This window comes from Oxyura jamaicensis, chromosome 9, assembly GCF_011077185.1.
Source record: "Oxyura jamaicensis isolate SHBP4307 breed ruddy duck chromosome 9, BPBGC_Ojam_1.0, whole genome shotgun sequence".
Taxonomy (NCBI): Eukaryota; Metazoa; Chordata; class Aves; order Anseriformes; family Anatidae; genus Oxyura; species Oxyura jamaicensis.
This window is the reverse complement of record NC_048901.1, coordinates 13,788,758-13,809,608: the sequence shown is the minus strand read 5'-3', so window position 1 is coordinate 13,809,608 and position 20,851 is coordinate 13,788,758. Positions and strand designations below refer to the sequence as shown.

The window sequence follows — 20,851 nt, the reverse complement described above, 5'->3', positions numbered from 1 at the left end:
GTCAGGGACATTTTCCAAGCATTATCCTAAAATTGCTTTGTCTCACTCCCATTCTCCTTCTGTCACAAAGCCTGAAAATAACCATTTATCCAGGCAGAAGAGATGTGCTGTATTATTGTCCTGGAATAAACTACATATTTGTGAGGAGAGGCAATGGCCCTGAGTTTGCTCAGACTGCTAGAAATCCCTTCTTGGCTCGGCCACAGGGAGGCTGTCACTGATGAGACTTGAGGATTTTGATCCCATAGACAGAGACTTTGTGCAATCTTTCTGATGGCAAATCAGGAATTCTTCCAAATTTTTCTTCCCCTAGGTAGGAGAGAGAATGATGCCCAGAGACTGCAGAGCTTGTCTGAAGTCCACCAGTTCTCCCTCCATCTGCAGCTTTACCCTGGAAAATACTCCAACAACTGAGAAAAGCATCTTTTACTAGGCAGACTGCTAGAAATAAAACTATTTATCCATATTTCTTCTCTTTGAAACAGCAAGGAGAGGCCAAGCTGTCCGGCACTGCGATGAGCTAAGAGCACATGTCACTTTGCTTCATCCTGAGTCTACCTGGGGATAGCCCTGCATGATCCAGCCAGATCCGTGTCTGCAGCTGCAGTGGTGTCCGTGAAACAGCAAAGATGGACCAAACACTGAAGAATCCTGAAAAATCAGGGTGATGGTAGGAAAATGCATATTTTTCTTTTTTTCCTTTTTTTTTTTTTTTTTTTTTTCCCCTAAGCATTGTCATTTTGAACCATCTGGCTGAAGTCAGATTTCAACATCAGTACACAGTCCCCTCTGCCTCTCCCTCTCCTCTGAGGGGACATCACCAACCTCCTCCACCACACTGCTCTGCAGAGCAGCCACTGGCATGCAGCAACCAGGATGTCATACACTTGCAGGTCACTCCACTCTGTTGTTTTAAGAAGAAACACTGATATCTGAGGAACTGCGTAGTGCTGGCACCTTGGCCTTTCACAAGGTCCATCTGTGTCCTCTGTGACCTTCTTGTGGTGAAAGGCTTGTACACAAAGAGGTAAAGTGCAACCACTGCAAGCAGGTGGTTGCTTAACACCAGCCAGTGCCTCCTATAACTCTCCAGGGGAAGGGAACTCATGCGAGGCATCATTAGCAGGGTGGTTTCATTAGTTCACTCTATTTTGATCACCTGGGGTGAGGTGTATCTTATTTACATCAATATGATCCAGTCTCTGGACTGGAGTCTCAGCAGTCCCCTCGTCAGGGCAGCAGGCTGCCCACCACTAGCACTTACAAAGAGCTCCCCGAGCTGGGTGGGACACCTCCAGCCCCAGTCCCACCAGGCTGTGGTGCCAGCATCTTTAAGGTGAAAAAGAGAGGCCTGCGGAATTAGAAACTTGGGGAATTACAGGCCAGCCAGCCCAACTTGAATACACAGAAGGCTGAGAGAGAAAATTCTTAACCAGTTTGTAAGTAGCTAGGGGATAGTGAAGTGATAAGGAGCAGCTAACATGGATCTGTCAGAGGAAGATCCTATCAAACCAATCTCATTTCCTCCCTGACAGGGAGATGCTCCAGGGAATAAGAGAGAAGCAGTTAATGTGGCATATTTAGACTTCAGTAAGGCTTCTGATAGAACTCCTCGAGAGATATGAGGGTACGGGGAAATAGGATCCTTTCATGACGGGCTGAAGGGTTGAACTCAAAGTAGCTGTCAGCAGTTTGCTGTCCATCCCAGGGGAACCAAAAATATTCATGTTTTTGATAGCAGCCTGGATAATAGGATGGAGAAGGCAACCAAAATGCGTTCATGACACTGAGCTGGTAGAAGCATCTGCTTTAGAGGAAAGACACATCGCAGCATGATTTGGGCATGTTAGCCATATGGAGTCACCATATGAAATTCAGAAAAACGCTGTGCTCAGTAGCTGGAGGAAAAATGCACAAAAAAAAAATGGGGAGGTGGTGTAAGTGTATGCCAGAGCAGGAGGTGTAGCTAACCACGGCTGAGTATCCCCTTGCCAAAATTGTGACTGTCATTCAGAGTCACAGATACAGGAGCGTAGTGAGAACCGTGAGACGGAGGAAATTATTCCACTTGACTTGGTGTTAGCAAGGTCTTGGCTAGAGTTCGGGCTCTAGGAAGGTGTAAGCTAAATGGAGGGAGTGCAAATGGTAACACGATTAAAAGTTGGGAAAACAGGAACTGGTTAAATAACTGAGTTTGTTTAAACTAGAAGAGAAAAGGCTGAACTGTAATACAGCAACTCCTATAGTACACAAAAGAAGACAGCCAGCCATCTTTTTTATCCTATTTTTGTCAGAGACTAGGAGAAACCAGGCTAATTTCTTGTTAGATTAAACAATTAGATTTTTGGAGTTAGGTTAGATATTCAGGAAGATTTTCTAACTTAAAGGATATTTAAATACTCAAACAGGCTACCCAGGGCAGGGGAAATCTTGTCCCTGCTTTAAGGAAAGCTAGGACAAAATTTGCCAAGGGTGATCTAAGGACAGGTCTTGCCTCAGAGGCAGGAGATGGGCAAAGTAACTACATCAGGTCCCACTGTGTGATCTCTGCAGGATCCCCCTCAGGGGGAGATGTTCCCCCTGCACACACCGGGAAGAAAGTTTGCTCTAAAGTACATCACTCACCAGCAAAGCAAACAAAACATGCAGATGGGCTGAAAGAACATGAAACCCCGTGATGCACAGGGAGCGATGCAATGTCTGCTGACAGCGGCCTTGTCACGTAGGGCCAAAGGGCCTTGTTACGCTCAGGCCAAAGGGTGGGATGCCATTGCTGTCCCCACAAGCCCTGTGGACTCTGGGGGGGCCTTCCTCACATCATGCTCTGGGCTGGGACGGGATGGCGCTGGGACCCTTCTTGTCAGGGAAGCAGAGCCTGAACAGTGATGAGACCTCTTCATGGTGACAAGCCCTGCGTCGCTGGAGAGGGAGGAAGTTCGTATTGCCCTGGCCTGCTGCCCAGCCCCAAGTCCATCCTGCTGACAGGGGGCATGGCATGGTGCCTTGCCTTGGGAGAGCCAGATGGGTGAAGCCCCTTCCCCAGGTCTGTTCACCTAGCACAAGCACCCACTGCTCTGAGCCCCTCACCCACCAGGATGGGCTGTTTTGGCACTCTCCATTTCACGAGAGAAAAATCAAGACAAACCTGAGTCACAGCACACCTGAAAGCCCTTCTCTTCCCCTTCGAGTAGCACTGCCCATGGCAGTGGTGGGGTGGCTCACTTTCCAGGAAGATCCCATTGTTCCCATGGCTATTCCCAAGGAATCTCTGGCAGACAGTGCTGCAGGGCTCATCCTGGATTAGTCCCTCAACACCAGCACCGCAGGGCCCTGTGTCCCCAGGGGAAGGTGGTGGGATGTGCCCAAGGCAGCACCACAGAGGGGCTCTCCAAGGAGCCCTGGGCACTCTGTGTGTGGTTCCTGCATCTGGAGCTAAAACACAACACTGCCTTGCCTAGGTTCCTTGTTGGTTATCTGCTCACCCAACCCGGCTACCTGGCTGGCTCGTGTGAAGGAGACTGCAGTGCTCTGGGGGGGGCAACTTGTCTCTGGTGGGTCTCTGCCTTGACTTTTGCAGGCACTGCGGGTGTATGGCAGTCAGGTGTTTCAGACAGCAAGAGAAGGGCAACAAGGGTACGGTGAGAGCCCTGGAGAGCTTGTTCAGAGCTCTGCCTCTGCCACTATGTCCTCAAGATGCCTGGCAAGGGCCCTCATTTCGCAGAGGGGGTTACACCAAGAAGCATTTATGACCTTCCTAACTGACAAGTCCATCCAGAAAACTGGGCCTGCAGCTTTGCTGGAGTACAATGGAGAAGGAGACCCCACTGGGGGGCAATCCAGAACTCTCCAGTTCAACTCCAGCTCTGCTCAGCTCCCAGAGACACGCAGCTCCAGGCCCTCTCCAGCTGCTTAGTCAAGCACAGGGGATCCTGGCAGCTCTTGAGAGAGGCAAATCCGCAGGACAAAGAGCTCACCATCCAGAGCCACACAAAACAGGAAGAAGCCCGGAACGAAAGACAGGAGAGGGACATGCTGGCGCTTGCCTGCCATTTTCATCCTGTCACATTTCGCAATTTGAACCCTCCTTCTTGGTACACAGCATGTACAACCTTACTGCTGTTCAGGTTCTTTTTCTCCTTTGTGTACTTATTAAAGCTCTAGTTTTGCCCAAGGACCATGTGTCCATTCAACTGTAAGGAAACGTGAAGCTGCAGCCATGCCAAAAGATTCTGTTGATGTATAAAGAAACCAGCAGGTAATGTACAGAAAGCAGTAATACAGCACCCTCTGTCCCCAGAGAAGAAGAAGAAGAAGAAAAAAAAAAAAAAAAGATTTATAATTAAATTGATATTTATTTCAGCAAATAAGTCAGGCTGTATTCAGAGTAATCTGTAGAATTAATCAGGCATAAAATATTCAATTCAAATAAGCAGTCTCCTCTCCCTAGAAGTTTAAAAGGCAGCTACAACAAGCATGTAAAATCTCTGCTGTGTAACAACCTGGCATGTTCTCCAGCGCTCACAGTCCACAGAACCAAACACGTGCCAGTAATGAGCCGCTCATTCCAGCTGCCTTCCTGGGACATTCTCCATTTCTCCTGAGGATCCTGACAGTGATCCAGGCCCATTCCCTGTGGCCCAACTTCCAGGCAGAGGAAGGCAATCATCAGCCAATGGCATTGCCGATGTCCCCAGACTTTGGAGACAGCGCCACGGTGCCTGCACCCCCACAGAGGCACCCTCCATCGCCAGGATGTGGCCACCAAAACTGGCGTGGAAGGTTCAACGTGTCCTTATGCTGTTCCCTGGACCATATACTTACCTAAAAGGTTTTGACCTGTTAATGTTATTGCACACCTACAACTGTTACTGGTGATGGTCTGCATCTTTTAGAATGGGCATTGTTCCTCCTTTGCTCGTGTGTGCTGACAAGTGGGCTGGGATCTGGCGTGCTGAGTAGTAGACAGAAACTGTGATGATTGTATCAAAATAAACAAGTAACAAATAAAAGAAAGTAGAGCACATACACACACACACACAAACTTTATTAACTAGGACAATTGTATTTCAAAAGAAAAATCAAATTTTGACATCAGCTGTTAAGAGTGGCTGTGTGGCTCAGTGGATTGGCTGGGCTCCAGGGAGCCTGCCCTTTGCTTTAGTTTAAGAGAGCTAACCAGGATGGACACTGCCTGCCAGCAAAGATCACTGGGGTCTGTCCAACCAGTGCCTGCTGCCAGTCACAAGAGGAGAAAGTGAGCTTGGAGTTTTGATCCTCTAGGGGATTTTTCATCTGTGTTTGGATAGCTTGGACTGCAGACAGGGACTGTCAAAGCCACATCCAGGGCTGTCGATCTGTGTCTGCCCTTATGCAGCTGCAGAATTTGAAAAAAAAAAAAAAAAAAAAAAAAAAAAGAGAGACTATCCCAGCAGGGGGATGTGGACTGGGAGCTCTGATGTCCCCCCAGAGGTAAGGTAGCAGATGGGGGCTTTGATGTGTGCGTATGAGCAGCTCTCTGCAGCAATGATGTGCATAACACATCACCTGTCTCCTGATTGCCACGGAGTTAAGTTGTGTAAGCAGTTCAGTGCAGCAGTGACAGACCACATAGCTCTGCTGATCAAACTGTGGCTGATGTGAGTGAGGGAAGATGATAAAATATGCCCCACTACAGCTGGAGACACTGGACTTGCACAGGAGCCAAAGATTGACATCTTAAAGGCTGGCATAGGTTAAATGTCACCTAGCATCTTTATTCTGTTCCCTTGCAAGTAAGGCTGTATTTCAGCAGTAGGCAAGCAGGTCTTTATCTTGTCGACCCTACAAATTCCATAGGTTTGCCAAAGTTGACACTTCCATACTATTACCAATTGTGACATGAATATTTGCCTAGTCTGCAGCCTACTGCAGCTGCCAGTTTGTTACATGCAGCAACACATTTCTTGTGTGCAGGAGCTCATAAATAGGACGGTGAATTTGGTCTCCAAGGAAATTGTTACTGTACCCCAAACAGCAGATGTCAGGAATAACCCCACTAACCTACTCTCATGCTTTCTCCTGAAGCTGCAAGGACTGCATAGAGCAAGAAACCTCTAGCTTTCATCTACCAATGGGATTTGTTGCAAACTCGGAATGCTTCTTAACTTTGGAGAGATATTCATGAAGCCACGTGAACCACTTCTGGTTTGTGTCACGTTACATGGCCTTGTGGTAGGTATTTACCATTAGGTAAATTGCAGTAGGTTAGGAGGTATTTAACCCATCTACTTGTGTCAAAGTTGTCTAAAATGAGGAAATAAATGCTCTGAGTCAAATAAATGTTTTATTCAAGTTTAAACGCTTTTTCTTTTTAGAAAAATAGTATTAGTTATTTTTTATGCATGCTAAACTCTTTTCGAACACAGTTCTGATAGACAAGTTGAATGAAAACAATGCATAATCTCCAGTGATTGCATTTGGTTTTCCAGCACTACTTTAAAAGACCAAAGGAGTCTTTACCATGATTCCCAATCTGCCCAATTCTTTGAGTTTCTGTAGCAATGCAAGACTGGTTTAGCATTAGATTGTAGGAGCATATAATCTCCTGTGTTGAAGTGGTCAGAAAGTGCTACTCAACCCTACCCAGGAAATACATGGGCAAGCTACAGCTGTGAAAAACAAATTGTGCAGTCAGTTGAAGGGGACAACTTCCCCACTCAGACCTTATCCAAAGAATGAACTGTTCTTCTTGGTCCTAAGCCTCACTGACTGATGTCTTGTTGTACCCAGCTGCGGACAGAGCTGTAAAATGTGGTAAGCAGGAAGTCAGCCTAGCATCAGAGGGCTAAGGAAATACATGCTGGTGGAAGCTGATTTTTTAGGTAGGATAAACCTTGCAGAAATGCTTGGTGCTGTTGCATTTACTGCAGAAGGTCAGCACAATGAGAAAAGCATCCCTGAAAGACACCACTGCATAATGCAGCTCATGAGAAGGATGCAGCAATGGTGTTTCAACCATGGGTACTTTGACAGTCTTCAACTGGCTGCTCCATTTACAGTTGGCCATTCCTATGTGCATGAAGGGAGAGAAGATAGCAGTGTTATGTTGTCATGCTACTAGCCAGCTTTTCTGCTTCTGGTTGATGAAAAAATGAGCCAGGCCCAGTTAGGCTTAGAATGGGGGTTAGCAGCGGGTCAATCCTTCCTCTTTTCTTATGAGATAGTCCTTCTATAGCCAACTGCAACTGTCCTTGTTGTGTCCTCAGCAGTTTCCTTCAGAGTGCGTCCTCATTGCTATCAAATGTTGGATTGCTATGGCCTCCCGTATTTTCCTCTACTGATATTGCCACAGAATCAGAGAGGAAGGTTTCATTCAGAGGTGGCCAGGATGAGTCCTGCTCTAACACCCGCTGCAGCCTCTTGTAATGGCTCTTTGAGTGGTACCGGAAAGTCTTTTTCAGCAGCAGCCACAAGGCTCTGTTCTCAATGACAGCTTCCTGTAAAAGAAAGAGCAAAAAGAAAATTTTGGAGGACTCAGACAGCAGCTTTTCCTCTTCATCCACAGGACACAGGGCAAGTAGTGGAGACCTAGATCTCCCACACTCTCCTGTTCATCCACATCCCTCACATAGCCTGTTACTGAGGATTTCTCATACTAGCTCTACCAGAGCTCTTCACCAGAAAGATTCTGCAGGATTTGAGTAGAAAACACCAAAAGACTCCACATCTTTCAGTGACGTGGGACAGGGTCTGATACATCCCATTCACTAAAGAAAGGGTAGTTGGGCCTGGCATTCACTACATCCAATCACTTACATGTGGGGATCTGAAGAAAGAGAGGAGGTGTGAGGTAACAGCAACGCTTTTACTGAATATTCCCCAACTGGACTGAGAAGGATGGAGAAAGAGTGGGACCTGACCCTGCTGTCTCCTCGAATAGTGTGACAGGCACATTCAAAGAAGCACACTCACCTCGACAAGAAAGGACACAGCAAGTGTGACTGCAAGCATTATCACCATGGAGATCCGCCAGGTGGTAGGGGTGCAAACAAGCTGGGAAGAAAGCAGAAGCCAGTAAGCAATGTCTCCACACTAGGCACTGGTGGGAGCTTGTGTCATCAACAGCCAGAATCCCACACTGGCTGTACATTGCTGGCAAACCAATATTGCTACTTATCCTGAGGAATTATTGATAAAGAAACATTTAACCTTATGAACCAGCGGAAAAAACCATACTCCAGAACAGCAGCAGGAAATCTAAATGTTTCCTTTCTTCCTAATATCAAAATTAGTTCCAAGTATTTCAAATTCCAAACCCAGTTCCAGCTTCCCATAGCTGGCAGCAATGGTTTTCTGGCTATTGCTCAACTTATTTTGGAGATGCAGCTCAGATCCAAAATTTGGATCAGCAGTTTCTCCAGGGCTAGGCTACTGCGGTTTTATTGCCACTCCCTCCTTCTGACTTCTCAGCAAATCCAGTGCAAGCCCCCCAGATTTGCAGTTCTCCCCAAAGGCATTTCAGCCCCTCACGGCAGCAGTGCTGACACTTGTCCTGTGCCACCACAGCCCACAACAGGACTAAGACTTGCTTTCAAGTGCCATCTCGTGGCAGAGTCTTTAACTGGGTCTGCCTGCTCAGCCTCTGCTCTGTGAACTGCTACACGGTGAGGCTGCTTGGCGTTCAAAATCCAGGTATGTTGCTCTCGTCTGTGTTTCTATTTCTTTCATTATTTCCATTTCTAAATCCACCTGCCAGCTCTCACATAAAGATACAGGAGTGGAAGCAGCATCGTGTTCAGTACCAGTTATCCAAAGCCACCATGCTTCATCATTCTGTTAATATATGTACTAAAAAATAGCTCTGCATTTCTTTTGTTGTTTTGTTTCCATGACTCCTAGTACAAGGCTGTGAGACAGTCATAGCAGAGGATATTAACATCTTCCTTACAACTTCCAGCCTTAACATATTAATGGCTGGATCTACTGACAATGCTGTCCTACAGCCGATGTAGATCTTACCCTTCCTTGCACTTCTCCTAGAATGAATTTGCACAAGGCAACTCCCAGCTTGTGTTCTGCCAGACTAAATAAACCAAGCCCTACTGGTATTTACCAAGACAAATCCTCTGCCATGACAGCCTCACTAGTCTTTCTCTACAGCTGTTGTAAACCCAAATGCTGCTTTAGGAAATTACAGGCTGTCTGACATTTAAACAGGGAGCCTGAAAATGTTGGGGAGTGAGTACTGAAGATTGCTGAGAATGCTGAATTTTCAAGAGGATCTGTGTGCAGAGCAGCACAGGCTGAGAATCAGAATTGTGTGGTGTTTTAGTTTAAAGCTGCAGGCCCTCGCTCCTTTCTACTGGCCTCACGACCATCAAGCCATAACATACCAATAAGTTTAGCGATGTCATCTTTTGCTGCATGCACAATTCACTGAAGCAATCAAACTGAGGTATAGCTGTCCAGTTGTCAGAATGCACAGATCTTGGTTTGTTAAATATCCTAATAGTTGTGGAACTACCGTGTCTCCAGAAGGTTCTTCAATCCCATCATCTAAAATCCATCTCTTTAAATCTGATTTGTCACCAGACGTGCCAAACATCCCTGCAGAAATCTGTGCCTTTTATTAAAAACTGTCACAGTGCACTTATACTGGGACTGGCTGCACATTGGAACAATACTCACATCCATCTTAGAGTAGAGATCATCAATATCAGCAAACACCAGAAAGAGGCAAACACCCAGCTGCCCCATGAGCACCAGAATGAACACATCTAAAGGGACAAGAACAAGTAAATAAAACCACAGGTATATGAGCACTCTCAGCTGCTTGCCTTTACTACAGAAGATTGTAACCATAATTTTCCATGTTAAACACTAAAAAAAAAAAAAAAAAAAAAAAATCCATTAGATAGCAAAGAATTCTTAGCAAAAGAAAAAATGAACAGAGTAAAACCCCAGCTTTACTCAGTCAAGCAGATATATATGAGGCTGGGATGAGCCTTGCATATGTAGATTTAAAATGTCAAAAGAGTATTTTGATCATTTGATCTGACCTCTCACACTGAGAAGCCAGAGAACCTTTCAGCAAGTCTCACACCAAGCTCATTATCTCCTGTCATTCAGAAAGAAGTCTAGGATGTAGTCTTGCTCCTGTTAATATAATTAGGAGCTCTGCCCTCTATTTTAATAATATCAAGACTTCACTCTTGAACGGGATGTAAGAAGTAACTGAGAATCTACCCTCTTTCCCCCCAAAGGCAAATATTGCAATGATATGCAAATTATTTTTTTTCTCCAGCTGGCATGTGCCAGACTTCACCCTCCGTTCACTCACCCGAGTTTTGCCCAGGACTGATGACCTTTCTGCTACCTGGGACGAAAGTCTCCTCCTCACTATTACTGTACCTAAACTTCCAAGCCATGAACCCTACAGCAATAAATTAGTTCTTTAGCACAGAAGAGCTGAACAGAGCTTTGCCTGAGAGACAGCTTCAGGATTGTCCCTCAGACAAAAAGAATAGCCCTGCTATGCCTCACAGCAACTTCCAGAACTTCAACATCATGTGCTGACCTTCTATTCATGACAGTTGTTCAGAGGCAGAAAAGACCTACTACAGTTCATTAGAGTTTGCTCTAACATAACATGGCTCCCTTAAGTACCACGATGCTTCTGCAAGCCAACTCCACCAATTTTGTATCAGACTCCATTTGTTTGTTTCAGAAATCCAAATGTCTGGGCCAAATTTTTAGCAGCACAGAAGCACAAAAAGTGGGTCCAGCTCAGAGAGCTGCTGATTACAGGATGCCACTGAGACTAAAACTTCCAAAAAGCTGACCTTTAGTCATTTAGGGATCCACTACTGGGTTCCTACTTTTGTGGCTGGCATCACTTTGATCAAGTGTTAACTTTGTCCTAGTGAATTGACTTAGTGAGCTGAGCAACTCACAGATCCCTCCCACCCTCCCCACACTTACAGTTTGTGTAGATGGGTTTCCTGAAAGGCCTTCCCTTGGAAAACACTAGAGCTACAATGAGGCAGTTGATGGTACTCAGTAGCCACACTGTGGTGTTTTCATAGCTCTTGTAGCCATTGTCTACTTCATTAAGGGCTCCATCTCCCATCACTTCGAGGCCCTGGCTGGAAACTGAGGAAGAATTCTGCATGTGGCTGTCCCCTGAGAGGCAGGCACTGTAAAAAATTATCACTCTGGTCAGCGAATGATCTCTGTCCTGGTCATTTCACCCAGCTTCCACCACCACTATCAGGCATCCTCCCTCATCATCATGATCTGCTCCTGTTGTCACAGCGATGTAGGTTGTTGGCAGTGCCCCGGTCTTACCTGCTGAACATGGCAGAGCCTGAGTTCAAACCTACATGGATACCCTGCTCTTCTTAGTGCTCAGCGGAAGTGTTCTTACAATTAGCACTATGCGGCACAGCAGACTTGTTGGAGAGGTTAGGGACCTGAAGACACCACTGCTTACTCTGTTAGCAGCTGGTGGGGAAGCAGAGGGTCTGCTTGCAGCTGCTCATCCACACTATAGTCAAGCTGATCAGTAGTATCACGCAGACCTGTCTCTGTGTCTGCCCTGTGCCACCCAAGTCCCAGGAAGGGGACCTACCTGTGTATATCCGTCTTGGAATACCAGGGCTGCTTCTGGACCATCACAAATCCAAAAATCTGCATGCTGAGGCTGAAGAGGATGTTAAGTACAACAGAGAGCAGCAGTGGGGGTGAGATGAGTTGGCTAGGAGGTCTGTACGGAACCAGCTTTGGGTAGGCATCTGTGAAACTCACTGAAACATGTACAGTCATGTTTACTCGTGCGTCCAAAATACCAGCAGTGCTGCTGTGTATTACTGACTGCTATCAATGGCCAGCACTTTTACATTCTATAATCTTCACTATAGCACATACAAATATTATATCAAGTATAAAATACAGAATTATTTTCTTCTAAAATCTTATTGGCCACAGAATGGGTTAATTAATGGCATCTGTCTATCATGAGGCATTTTTCAAAAACAAATGTTAGATTTTGATTTTATTTGGCTACTCTCAGGCCCAACGCTATAAGGATATGCTCCAGCTCTCCTGTTCTCTTTCGGTCACTTGTCAAATCTGGCTTGGGTTTTTTTGTTTCTTTATGTTCAGCAACTGCACCACTGTGAGTTACCCATTTCAGAGCCTTCTCTTCTCAAACAAGATGTCTTATTTACTTATCTAAATGTCCAGTAGTCTACAGAGTCTCTTTCCATCCTTTCTGTACATAGGACTATGCATTTCCAAGGAGGTTAAAAATATATGAGATCCATTCTCTTAATACCGAGGATGATTAAGGGGCTTACTTGTCACACCAATTACAGTGGTAATAGCCAGATCTTGGAACAAAAATTGGTAATTCCCAAAGGTGTTTAGTTGCTGAAAAGAGGAACACAAAGAAAAAACATTACAAATCAGACATTTGCTGTTGGCTTGTTTATATCATCTCTAGAAAGCCGTATTATTTTCACTGAGCTAATGCTCTGCTGTTTGTTCTGAAATTCCAAGAGTACGCTACTGAACAGATAAAGGGACTGCACAATCCACCACCCTGCCAATAGATTCATCATCACTGGGCCTGCAGTGAATGCTCTCATTTTGTGTATTGTTCAGACTAATGACAATCCCAGTTCACTCAGTGCGATAAAAAAGAAGCCTCTGGGAAGACAGACATCCTTTCTCAGTGCTGGGTGACTTCTGAATGTGAAGCCCTCCTCTCTAGTTGGGAAGGAGCCAAGTAAAAGTGGTTTCAGACATTCCAGGGGATTTTGCTTACTGTCAAGCTAATTCATGCTTTAAATGCTGAGTAAATTGCAACAGCATATGCTTATGCCAGATTCTCCCTTTTCACAGACATATGTCCTTACATGAAATACCATTTAATATCTCAGCCTTCTTTTTGCCCAGAGCAGATCCTGAGCCCATTGGCTGGAGTTAATAAGAAGAATTCAGTTTTCAGATGAGCGTACAGAAGGACCGTAAGATCATGTCACAGAAGTTTGCAGCTCTGGTAAACTTCTGTATCCTAGTTTTATTGTGGCTCTTATGCCATGTTTTTCCTACAAAGGAACAGTAGCTCATCCCTTTCTATTGAACAAGACCCATATTCCCAAGACATACCCAGTACAGTAGGAGGACACCAAGGTACTGAATGGTGCTGTACAGTGCCATGTACTTGAACATGCAGAAGGAAGTGACCAGGGCAGCACGACCTTCCCTGTGGGAGGATAGGAATAAAGGACAACAATTAGGTGATGGTCTTCTCCTGTTGCCAGTCTTCTGAAAGCGCAGTTGAAAACCAAGGCATTTGTCACAAGGACAGAAGGCTCTACTATTTTTTTTACTGGGAGGTAAAATAAATAAAATCTGGCCTGAACAAAAGTAGAATCTTCACTTGCAGAATTCTTGCTGCAAGCAAAACAGCTTGATTGCAGTAAACCACTTTCCCAACACTACAATATACCCCAGCATGATTTCCTGCTGACGCTAATAGTGCAGATAACAATTCCACGTGAGGAAAAGCATACAAAGCCAAGCAGCTGCTCAGTGAGTTCAAAATGACAAGTCCTCTCTTTCTGCAGTGACCATATAGTAACCAATTAGAGTAAAAGACTCTTTCCAAGTCCTTCCCAGTTATTTATCTGGCAACTAAGCAAAATTGGGACCCTGGCCTTCTTCACAGCAATATCAAATACCTTTGGGATTTTAGAGGAAAACCCACGAGAATAAGGAAGACTCCTATCCAATGTTGTAGATTCCTCAGAAAACTGCGTTTAGTGGTTAGAGCAATGGACTAGGCTAGTTGTTGTGTCTATTCCTAGCTTCACTGCAGCTCACATCAGATAGAGGTATTCCTTCTCTGAGCAGCAGTTGGAGGAAGTTCTAGGAAGAGACTCCATAATGAAATAACCTGCAGACCCAATGCTAATGCTGTTCCTAATGAAGTTCATGGCTCTAGACAGTGAATTCCTCCAACTCCTAATAATGTTCACTGCAACAAATGCTTAAGTTTGGCACAGTCATGCTTCCTTCTACTTTCCTCAGTAAGAAGCAGATAACTTACCTTTTTCAAAACTTAACTAAGGGAGTAGCACAACAGATGCTAATGTTTTGCTTGCATAGGACAGAGACAGAGCCTAAAAGTAGTGAATAGGTTGACATTGTGGACATTTGGTTCAGCTTATGTAGTATTGTTCATTTTGCATTTAAAAGATTGCTAATGACAAAATGCTCAGCTGTAGTTGCCTTCCTCCTGTAGCTTTGAGGCGAAAGAATTAATTTATCTTAGAGGAACTTCAGACAGTAACTAAGCAAATGGTGATTTCCATGTCAAAGATATTTATTTTTCTCCATATATATACATTCTGGCCTAGTTGGAACAACTAACACTAATATTTGAGAGATCTGAGACTGGGGAATGTCTTCTTAATATAACTGGAAACAAAAATCCATGCTTACCTGATTAGCTCTGGCACACATGCTATGCTGGGGGTTTGGGATGTGAAGGGTGAAGCTACAGATGCCTCCTGCTCTGACAGCGATATCCCTGCATGCGCCACTTTCAAAGCCTGAAAGGCATAGTCCTCTTCAGCACCCACAAGCCAGAAGGACCCAGGAACTGACATGTCAGCCAAGAAACAAGTTCTTATTACAGTATGTGTTCTGTGAACAGCAACCCCTTCTCACTCCCTGGGTATGCTCCACCCAAAAGGTTTCTCCAATAGGATGTAGTTGGGGCATCAGGTGCAGAAACAGTAAGGAGATGACAGCATGAGAAAGTCCATTTGCCACAGACCCCAAAGCCAGCCACCACCAGCTACAGAAGACAGGTTTAGCTGTGCCTCCTTTGTCAGTACTTCCACGCTGTCTCTTCTTAGGTAGACAGTCTAGTTTCTCTGCTTGCTTACCCTGGGAGAACCCTTGGGACTTTGTTTAAATACAAGTGAGTGCTTCACTGCCAAGGTGGCACTGCCACAAGGATGTATGAAGTCATGGAGTGAATTCAACCTGCCAGCAAACCCAGAAGGTAGTTATGGACACCTCCGGAGCATGGACTGTTCCTCTTGGAAATAAAACTTCCTTGCCTTGCACTTCTAAAATATGCACTTCCAACAATCTTGTAGGGCGACGTGCTCCCCAGGGAAACTGTTCCTCGCCCCTGTATCCTCTAACCCCCAAAAATGCAGGTGTTGACAGAAAACCCAGTGGAGGATTTGGAGAATCTTCTGGTGTTTTTTGCAAGGAAATTACTCAGTCCTCAACACCACAGTTTGCAACAACATCAGCTCTTGCATGGCTAGGGGGGGATCAGGCCTGAATCAATGCTAGTGCCAGGGAAATTGCTCTATAAATAAGCAGAGGGTTCCCATCTCCAGTATGTGCTCAGTTTGGGGTATTCTGCTGTCACTGCATTCATTTTTTTAAATAAATATATTCTAAAGAATTTTCACTTACCCCGCAGTCATTGGCTCCATCTCCACACATACCCACAAAGTAACTAAAAAATAAAGTGACGTACAGTTCAGTGCTGGGAAAAATAAGACCTATAAACAGGAGGGAAGCAGAGCCTCCTCCATTTCTGCAAGCCATGCCAGCTTCAACTCCAGAAAGAGAAGAAGGAAAGATGAACATAGAAAACTCAGAATTACACAGGTGTTAGGTATTTGTTCATTTGCCAAACCAAGGACTTCAGTGTCTCTTCTTAAATAGGCTTGTGAAACTTAATTGCCAAGCTGTACTTCTGTAGAAGCTTCAGTTTTGTGTACTTCTAGGACACAAAACTATGTTATAGAGTGTATAGTTCTGCAGTGTATACTATGTTATATGTTTTCTATGTTATAGAAAAGCTATAGAAGCTTCTTTACAAGTCTGGAAATTTATCACTTCCTAACTCAGTGCTTATTAAGAACTTACTCCAACTTTTGAAACTCTTCTACAAGGCTGGATTTCTGACCAGGAGACATTCTAGCAAAAACTGTTCCATTTAGCAGAAGCTGTAAGGAGAAAAAAAAAAAAAAAAGAAAGTGATTTTTTAAGCACTTGATGTAAGAGTCAGTGATTTTAGTGATAATCTGGAATAGAAACCACCAAAAAGTCATATTTCCAAACAATTGATGCTAGACCCCAAAGCAGGAAAGGTTGAGTATCAAAGATGAAAGGTATCTTGATTTGGAAAAATAACAATCACAACTTGGACGTGAGGCCTGGTGTGTCATTTGTCAGATGAACACATATTACCAAGCAGGGATTTAATAGAAAATAATTCACGATACTATCTTTTCCATTAAACTGACAAACCATGCCAAATTGCATGCTGTGTAATACCATGTTTTCTCATTTTCTTCAACACCTGAGAGAAGCAGTTCTGTGCAAGGGCCAGGCATATGGCCATAAATGTTTTAAGTCATGTCCTTACATTATGAGACCAGTCTGATCCTATTGTGCAGGAAAAAAATTGTGAATTTTCAGACCTTTCTCCACACATTAATATCAGAGATTCAACCAGCCCACAAGTTATTTCAGGCTTCTGGTTGTTTCCAAAAGATGTCCTGATACAGATCTAGTCAGCTAATTATATCAGGACAATTTGGATCTACTGATTGGCAAACCTACCCCAATTAAATAATCCAGATCTTACCTTTGGAAGTAAGTGGCTGAAATGCTGTGCTATAATTTGATAAGATTTTCCACTCATGGCAAAATGGTACTGGCCTGATCCCACTGCCAGACTAATTCTTCTTTCAGTCTGACTGTCATCTTCCTGTAAAAAAAATCCAGAATTAGTGCTCTTTCTAAGCCCTCAAAAGCTACTGTGTGTGTTTCCAGGCAAAGAAAAGGACATCCCATGAAAAGGGCACTCATGAAGACTCTGGGAGTGGTGTATTCATGGCACAGCCCCTTTGCCTGGATTTGTAAATATATTTAGGCATATCATGCTATCAATCTCAGTGTGAACTGTGTTCCTTATATGCCTTGAAAGCTGGACCTCAACATTCATATGTTTGGTAGAATTTATGCAGCAGTGCCAATCTGATGGGCTGCACTGTGAGAGGGGCTACAGGGAACATACAGGCATCATAGCTAGGCATGCCTTCTTGCAGTGAAATACAATGAAGATGCTGCTGAGGCTGGGCTTTGGTAGATGTGAGCCCCTCAACAGCCCCTGCAGAGATTTCCTACCACGTGCCTGACACTAATACTTCTTAGAGGAGGGTCAGCACCTTCAGCCATACTCTGCAGGGAGAGACTAACAGGTCTTTGCCTCAGTTCCTTTGTGGAGATGCTTGATGAAATACAATTTCTTAGCATAGCTAGCCTGTTTCACTGTGTATATACAATTTCTCAGCTGTTAATCTGTGTTTTAATTCTGCAGGTATGGGAAAGCACTCTCTATGTGTTAAAACAGGGCTGGTTCCTTCAGTGCAGTACCACTGATTCCCCTTCTCTACTACCAAACCTACCTTGCAGGAAAACATGCTTGAAAAATGCATCAGCTAAGCATGAGGGCTATAGTCAAATCTTGTGTACAGCTGTTTTCAAACCTAACCCAGACAGTTAGCAAGAATAGTGTTTACAGGATAATATACTAGGAAGGAAGCTCTAGGGTAGTAAGTACATCATTGTTTTTAAACACTTTTCTAGCACGTAACATTCTGATATGCATATGATGGTGAATAACTGGTCTCTGTTATACTAGCATAATCCCACTGTATTATTTCAAGCATTCCAACTCAGTTTGCTTTCCTGCTGCACATCATCTGCTTTACACTCACCAGGCTTCCATAATCTTCAGTTTTGTTTTCTTCTAGTGGTTTCCAGGTAACAGATGCTAAAAAAGATCCAGGTATTTTGTTTGCTTCCACAAGAATCACTCTGTTTGTTGGAGAAATCATCCCAGCATTTTTGGCAACAGTTACAGCTGTCTGAATGTTATCACCTAGAAAAATCAAGGACAGTATTATCTACAGTGAGGAATTGTTTATAGAGGAAACATCAGCCTTTTCCTGAATTCCAAGTTTTCAAATATGATCACAGGTACCAATAAAATTGCAGTGTCTATGCATAAGGAAGTTTTTGACAAAGATCAAAACTTTGCAGATGACGTCTGTCTCAATAATTAAATATATATTTCAAGCCTGAGCTTGAAGAAATCTAGCTGGGGAACGTGCTCCTAGTTTCTGTGTTTTAAGCAAGAAAACAATAAGGGATTCACTCTTAAATTGCTGCTAGTATCACTGATTCACAGCAATTGTCCTTAAACATCTTTGGTGTAAGATGGGTACTGAAATAGGTGAAGCCCAAAAAGACAAGATCTGTGTAATTCCTGGAAAAAATGTCTTTGGACCATGGAAAAACTCAGATTTATCCTATCCAAATCCAAACCAGCTCTTCAGGAAAAAAAGCTGGGGGGGATAAATAGGGACTGGTAAGCATGAAGTACCAGATGTCACAAGGTTCACTGTTTTATCCTGGTATCCATGTTCAATCTTGGCTCATTTATAACAAAAGAATTTCACAAGACCCTATAAAGACGGGATCTGGCATAACATGACTTTATGCACAACACCCAACAACCTTAGCAGGGAGAACAAATGGTCTCACTAGAAAGTGTCAGAGGAACAGCAAGGCTGATTTATGGTGAAAGGGGACAGATAAAGAGTCAGGTATTTGACAAAGCCCGATGAAGTTGTCAGGAACATAAGCCTGCATAGGTCAATTCATGTGATTATTACAAAACAGTTGCTTCTTGGACTGTAACTGTCTCAAAAACACAAATGTCTGTGCCTTCCTACCAGTGGTAATGATAAAGCAGCAGACTGCTTGTTCACTCACATATGGTTGAATTCCTTATCTGGGCGAGCAGCCACATAAATAATCATCCTATTTAGATACCTGTGACCATAACGCTCCTGATGTGGGCAGCACTGAGCTCTTCCAGTACAGGCTTTGTCGCTTTCTTCAGTCGGTTCTCCATTATCAGCAGACCTAGGAATGTCAGATCTGATTCCACCTCCTCCCTTAAGAACGAAGACGAGATGGAGAGATTTAATTCCTCTTTTTCCTTTTGACCTGCTTTGCACTGCATTTGCTGATAGCCAGTTACAACTGTTAACCATCCCAACAAATTCAAAATAACTTCCCAACATCCCAACAAATTAAAATAACTTGTTCACTTTCAGCAGTCTAAGGCTGTCTGTCTTCTGTGGTGTTATTTCAGTTCCAGCTGGGTTTGCATTCTACTAGCAGTAAGTGGTGCTCGTGGTATATGGAGGATCTCACTTGGTTTTTATCCTTCTATTCTAGTCTTCCTTTGTTCTGAAGAAACAGTTCAGTACGTAGCCAGCTTCCAGATCATGTTTGCTAAATTACCAAATTTGGTGTACCTACTCCACATACCAAAACAAAGCCTGATGCATAAGTTGGACTGTTTTCTATTAATGCACCACCCCCAGCCAGCATGAAAAAAAGACCCTGATTTTCCTGCAGGATTCCCAAACTGTGATGGTCTGATTTGGAAAGTTCATGCACGTTACTCCTTCTAATTTGAGGTCTGTACAATGAAGACATACACCTCAGTAAACCTATCAGCTATTCTTAACAGTAGGACCCAAGCAAACAGCATGTGGGATCTCCAGCTCTGTTCTCTCCTATTCTCTTTTTCACACCTGCACTGTTGCCTTTTTACAGTTGAATACACACAGTTGAGAACAGAATTTCGCAAACAATCCCGTCACTGAGGCCTAAAATAGAGGTTCCCCATGAAGCTGGGGTGACTCTGAAGAGTTTGAAAGAAGTAAAAGCTTTCAAATGCTTATTTTAGCCACAGCTGTAAGTAGGAGGCGAGGCCAAACACTTGCATGGCAGTAAGAGCAGCTGAGTCAGGTGATGCTGAATAGTCACTGCTTTCATAGCAGGACTAGTGTTTGACCTCCTGTCACCCTTTTTCTCTTAGCGGTATATACATCACCCATGATATAACTGCACACAGAGCTGCAAAATCTGGGCCATATCATACACATTTGCTCATTGGGTTGGATAAGTCTGTTATGACACCTGTCACAAGAATTAAACAGATCATTTGCACTTTGCCTCAGTGTCACTAGCTCTTTCTGCAAAGTGAAAAACAAACACTGTAAAAAAGCAAGTGAGCTTTATCTGGATTAGGACCTGCAGCTAGTAAACAAAAAGGACAGCACATGTACCAAGTAACTACAAATGTTTCACACGTGATATTTCTGGAGTATCACAAGCAAGAGCTACAGGGATTGGGGTAAAGAGCCTACAGATTCATATGGGGGTGTTTTTGAGTGAGGCCTGTGTAAAATTAGTTCTATGGGAGTAGCAGAAGAGTTTCCTGACTTCTCTAGAAGCTATAGAAAGTTAAAGCTATGATGCTAAAGGAGTGGACCAAGACAGCAGCAGAAAATAGTCTGATAACTTTGACTGGGCTAGAGAATAGGTAGCATTATGGGGATCATCTGCTGCCTTTGCTTAATCAAGGAGCCAGGAAAACAAAACAAAACAAAAGAGAGAGACCACTTTGGCTGAAAGCCTGGATAAATATGCAAAGAGATTGGTAGAAATGACGGACTAAGAGAAGGGTGTACTAGGCTTTACGGTGTACTAGAGTTAAACCCCCTACGTTGATTCATTGTTAAGAAATGTGTAAAGATTCTAGGTATGTGCGGTAAGCATGGGGTAGTGAAGTGCCCTCTACTCATTCTCAGATAGACATATATCCAGATTTAAACCAGATTCTCTTTGGCCTGAGTCTAACAAAACTGTCTGTACTATATCCCTGCTCCTAGTAGAGGCTTTGTGG

At 43.9% G+C, this 20,851-nt stretch overlaps 1 protein-coding gene across 2 annotated transcripts in view; it reads right to left on the bottom strand.

Annotated features, from left to right (window-relative positions):
- Positions 1-5,038: 5,038 nt before the first annotated feature.
- The window catches only part of ATP13A4 (ATPase 13A4), a 41,780-nt gene continuing 25,967 nt past the window's right edge, over positions 5,039-20,851 (bottom strand). For both annotated transcript variants that reach the window (XM_035335182.1, XM_035335183.1), the window contains 13 exons: positions 18,922-19,046; positions 17,802-17,965; positions 16,667-16,789; positions 15,943-16,022; positions 15,484-15,526; positions 14,488-14,597; positions 13,150-13,246; positions 12,336-12,408; positions 11,609-11,783; positions 10,960-11,174; positions 9,667-9,755; positions 7,951-8,031; positions 5,039-7,475 (listed from right to left, as the gene is read on the bottom strand). In XM_035335182.1, coding sequence (XP_035191073.1) covers positions 7,254-7,475; positions 7,951-8,031; positions 9,667-9,755; positions 10,960-11,174; positions 11,609-11,783; positions 12,336-12,408; positions 13,150-13,246; positions 14,488-14,597; positions 15,484-15,526; positions 15,943-16,022; positions 16,667-16,789; positions 17,802-17,965; positions 18,922-19,046 — 1,597 coding nt within the window. In that variant the 3' untranslated portion in view covers positions 5,039-7,253. The remainder of the gene's footprint in view (positions 7,476-7,950; positions 8,032-9,666; positions 9,756-10,959; positions 11,175-11,608; positions 11,784-12,335; positions 12,409-13,149; positions 13,247-14,487; positions 14,598-15,483; positions 15,527-15,942; positions 16,023-16,666; positions 16,790-17,801; positions 17,966-18,921; positions 19,047-20,851) is intronic.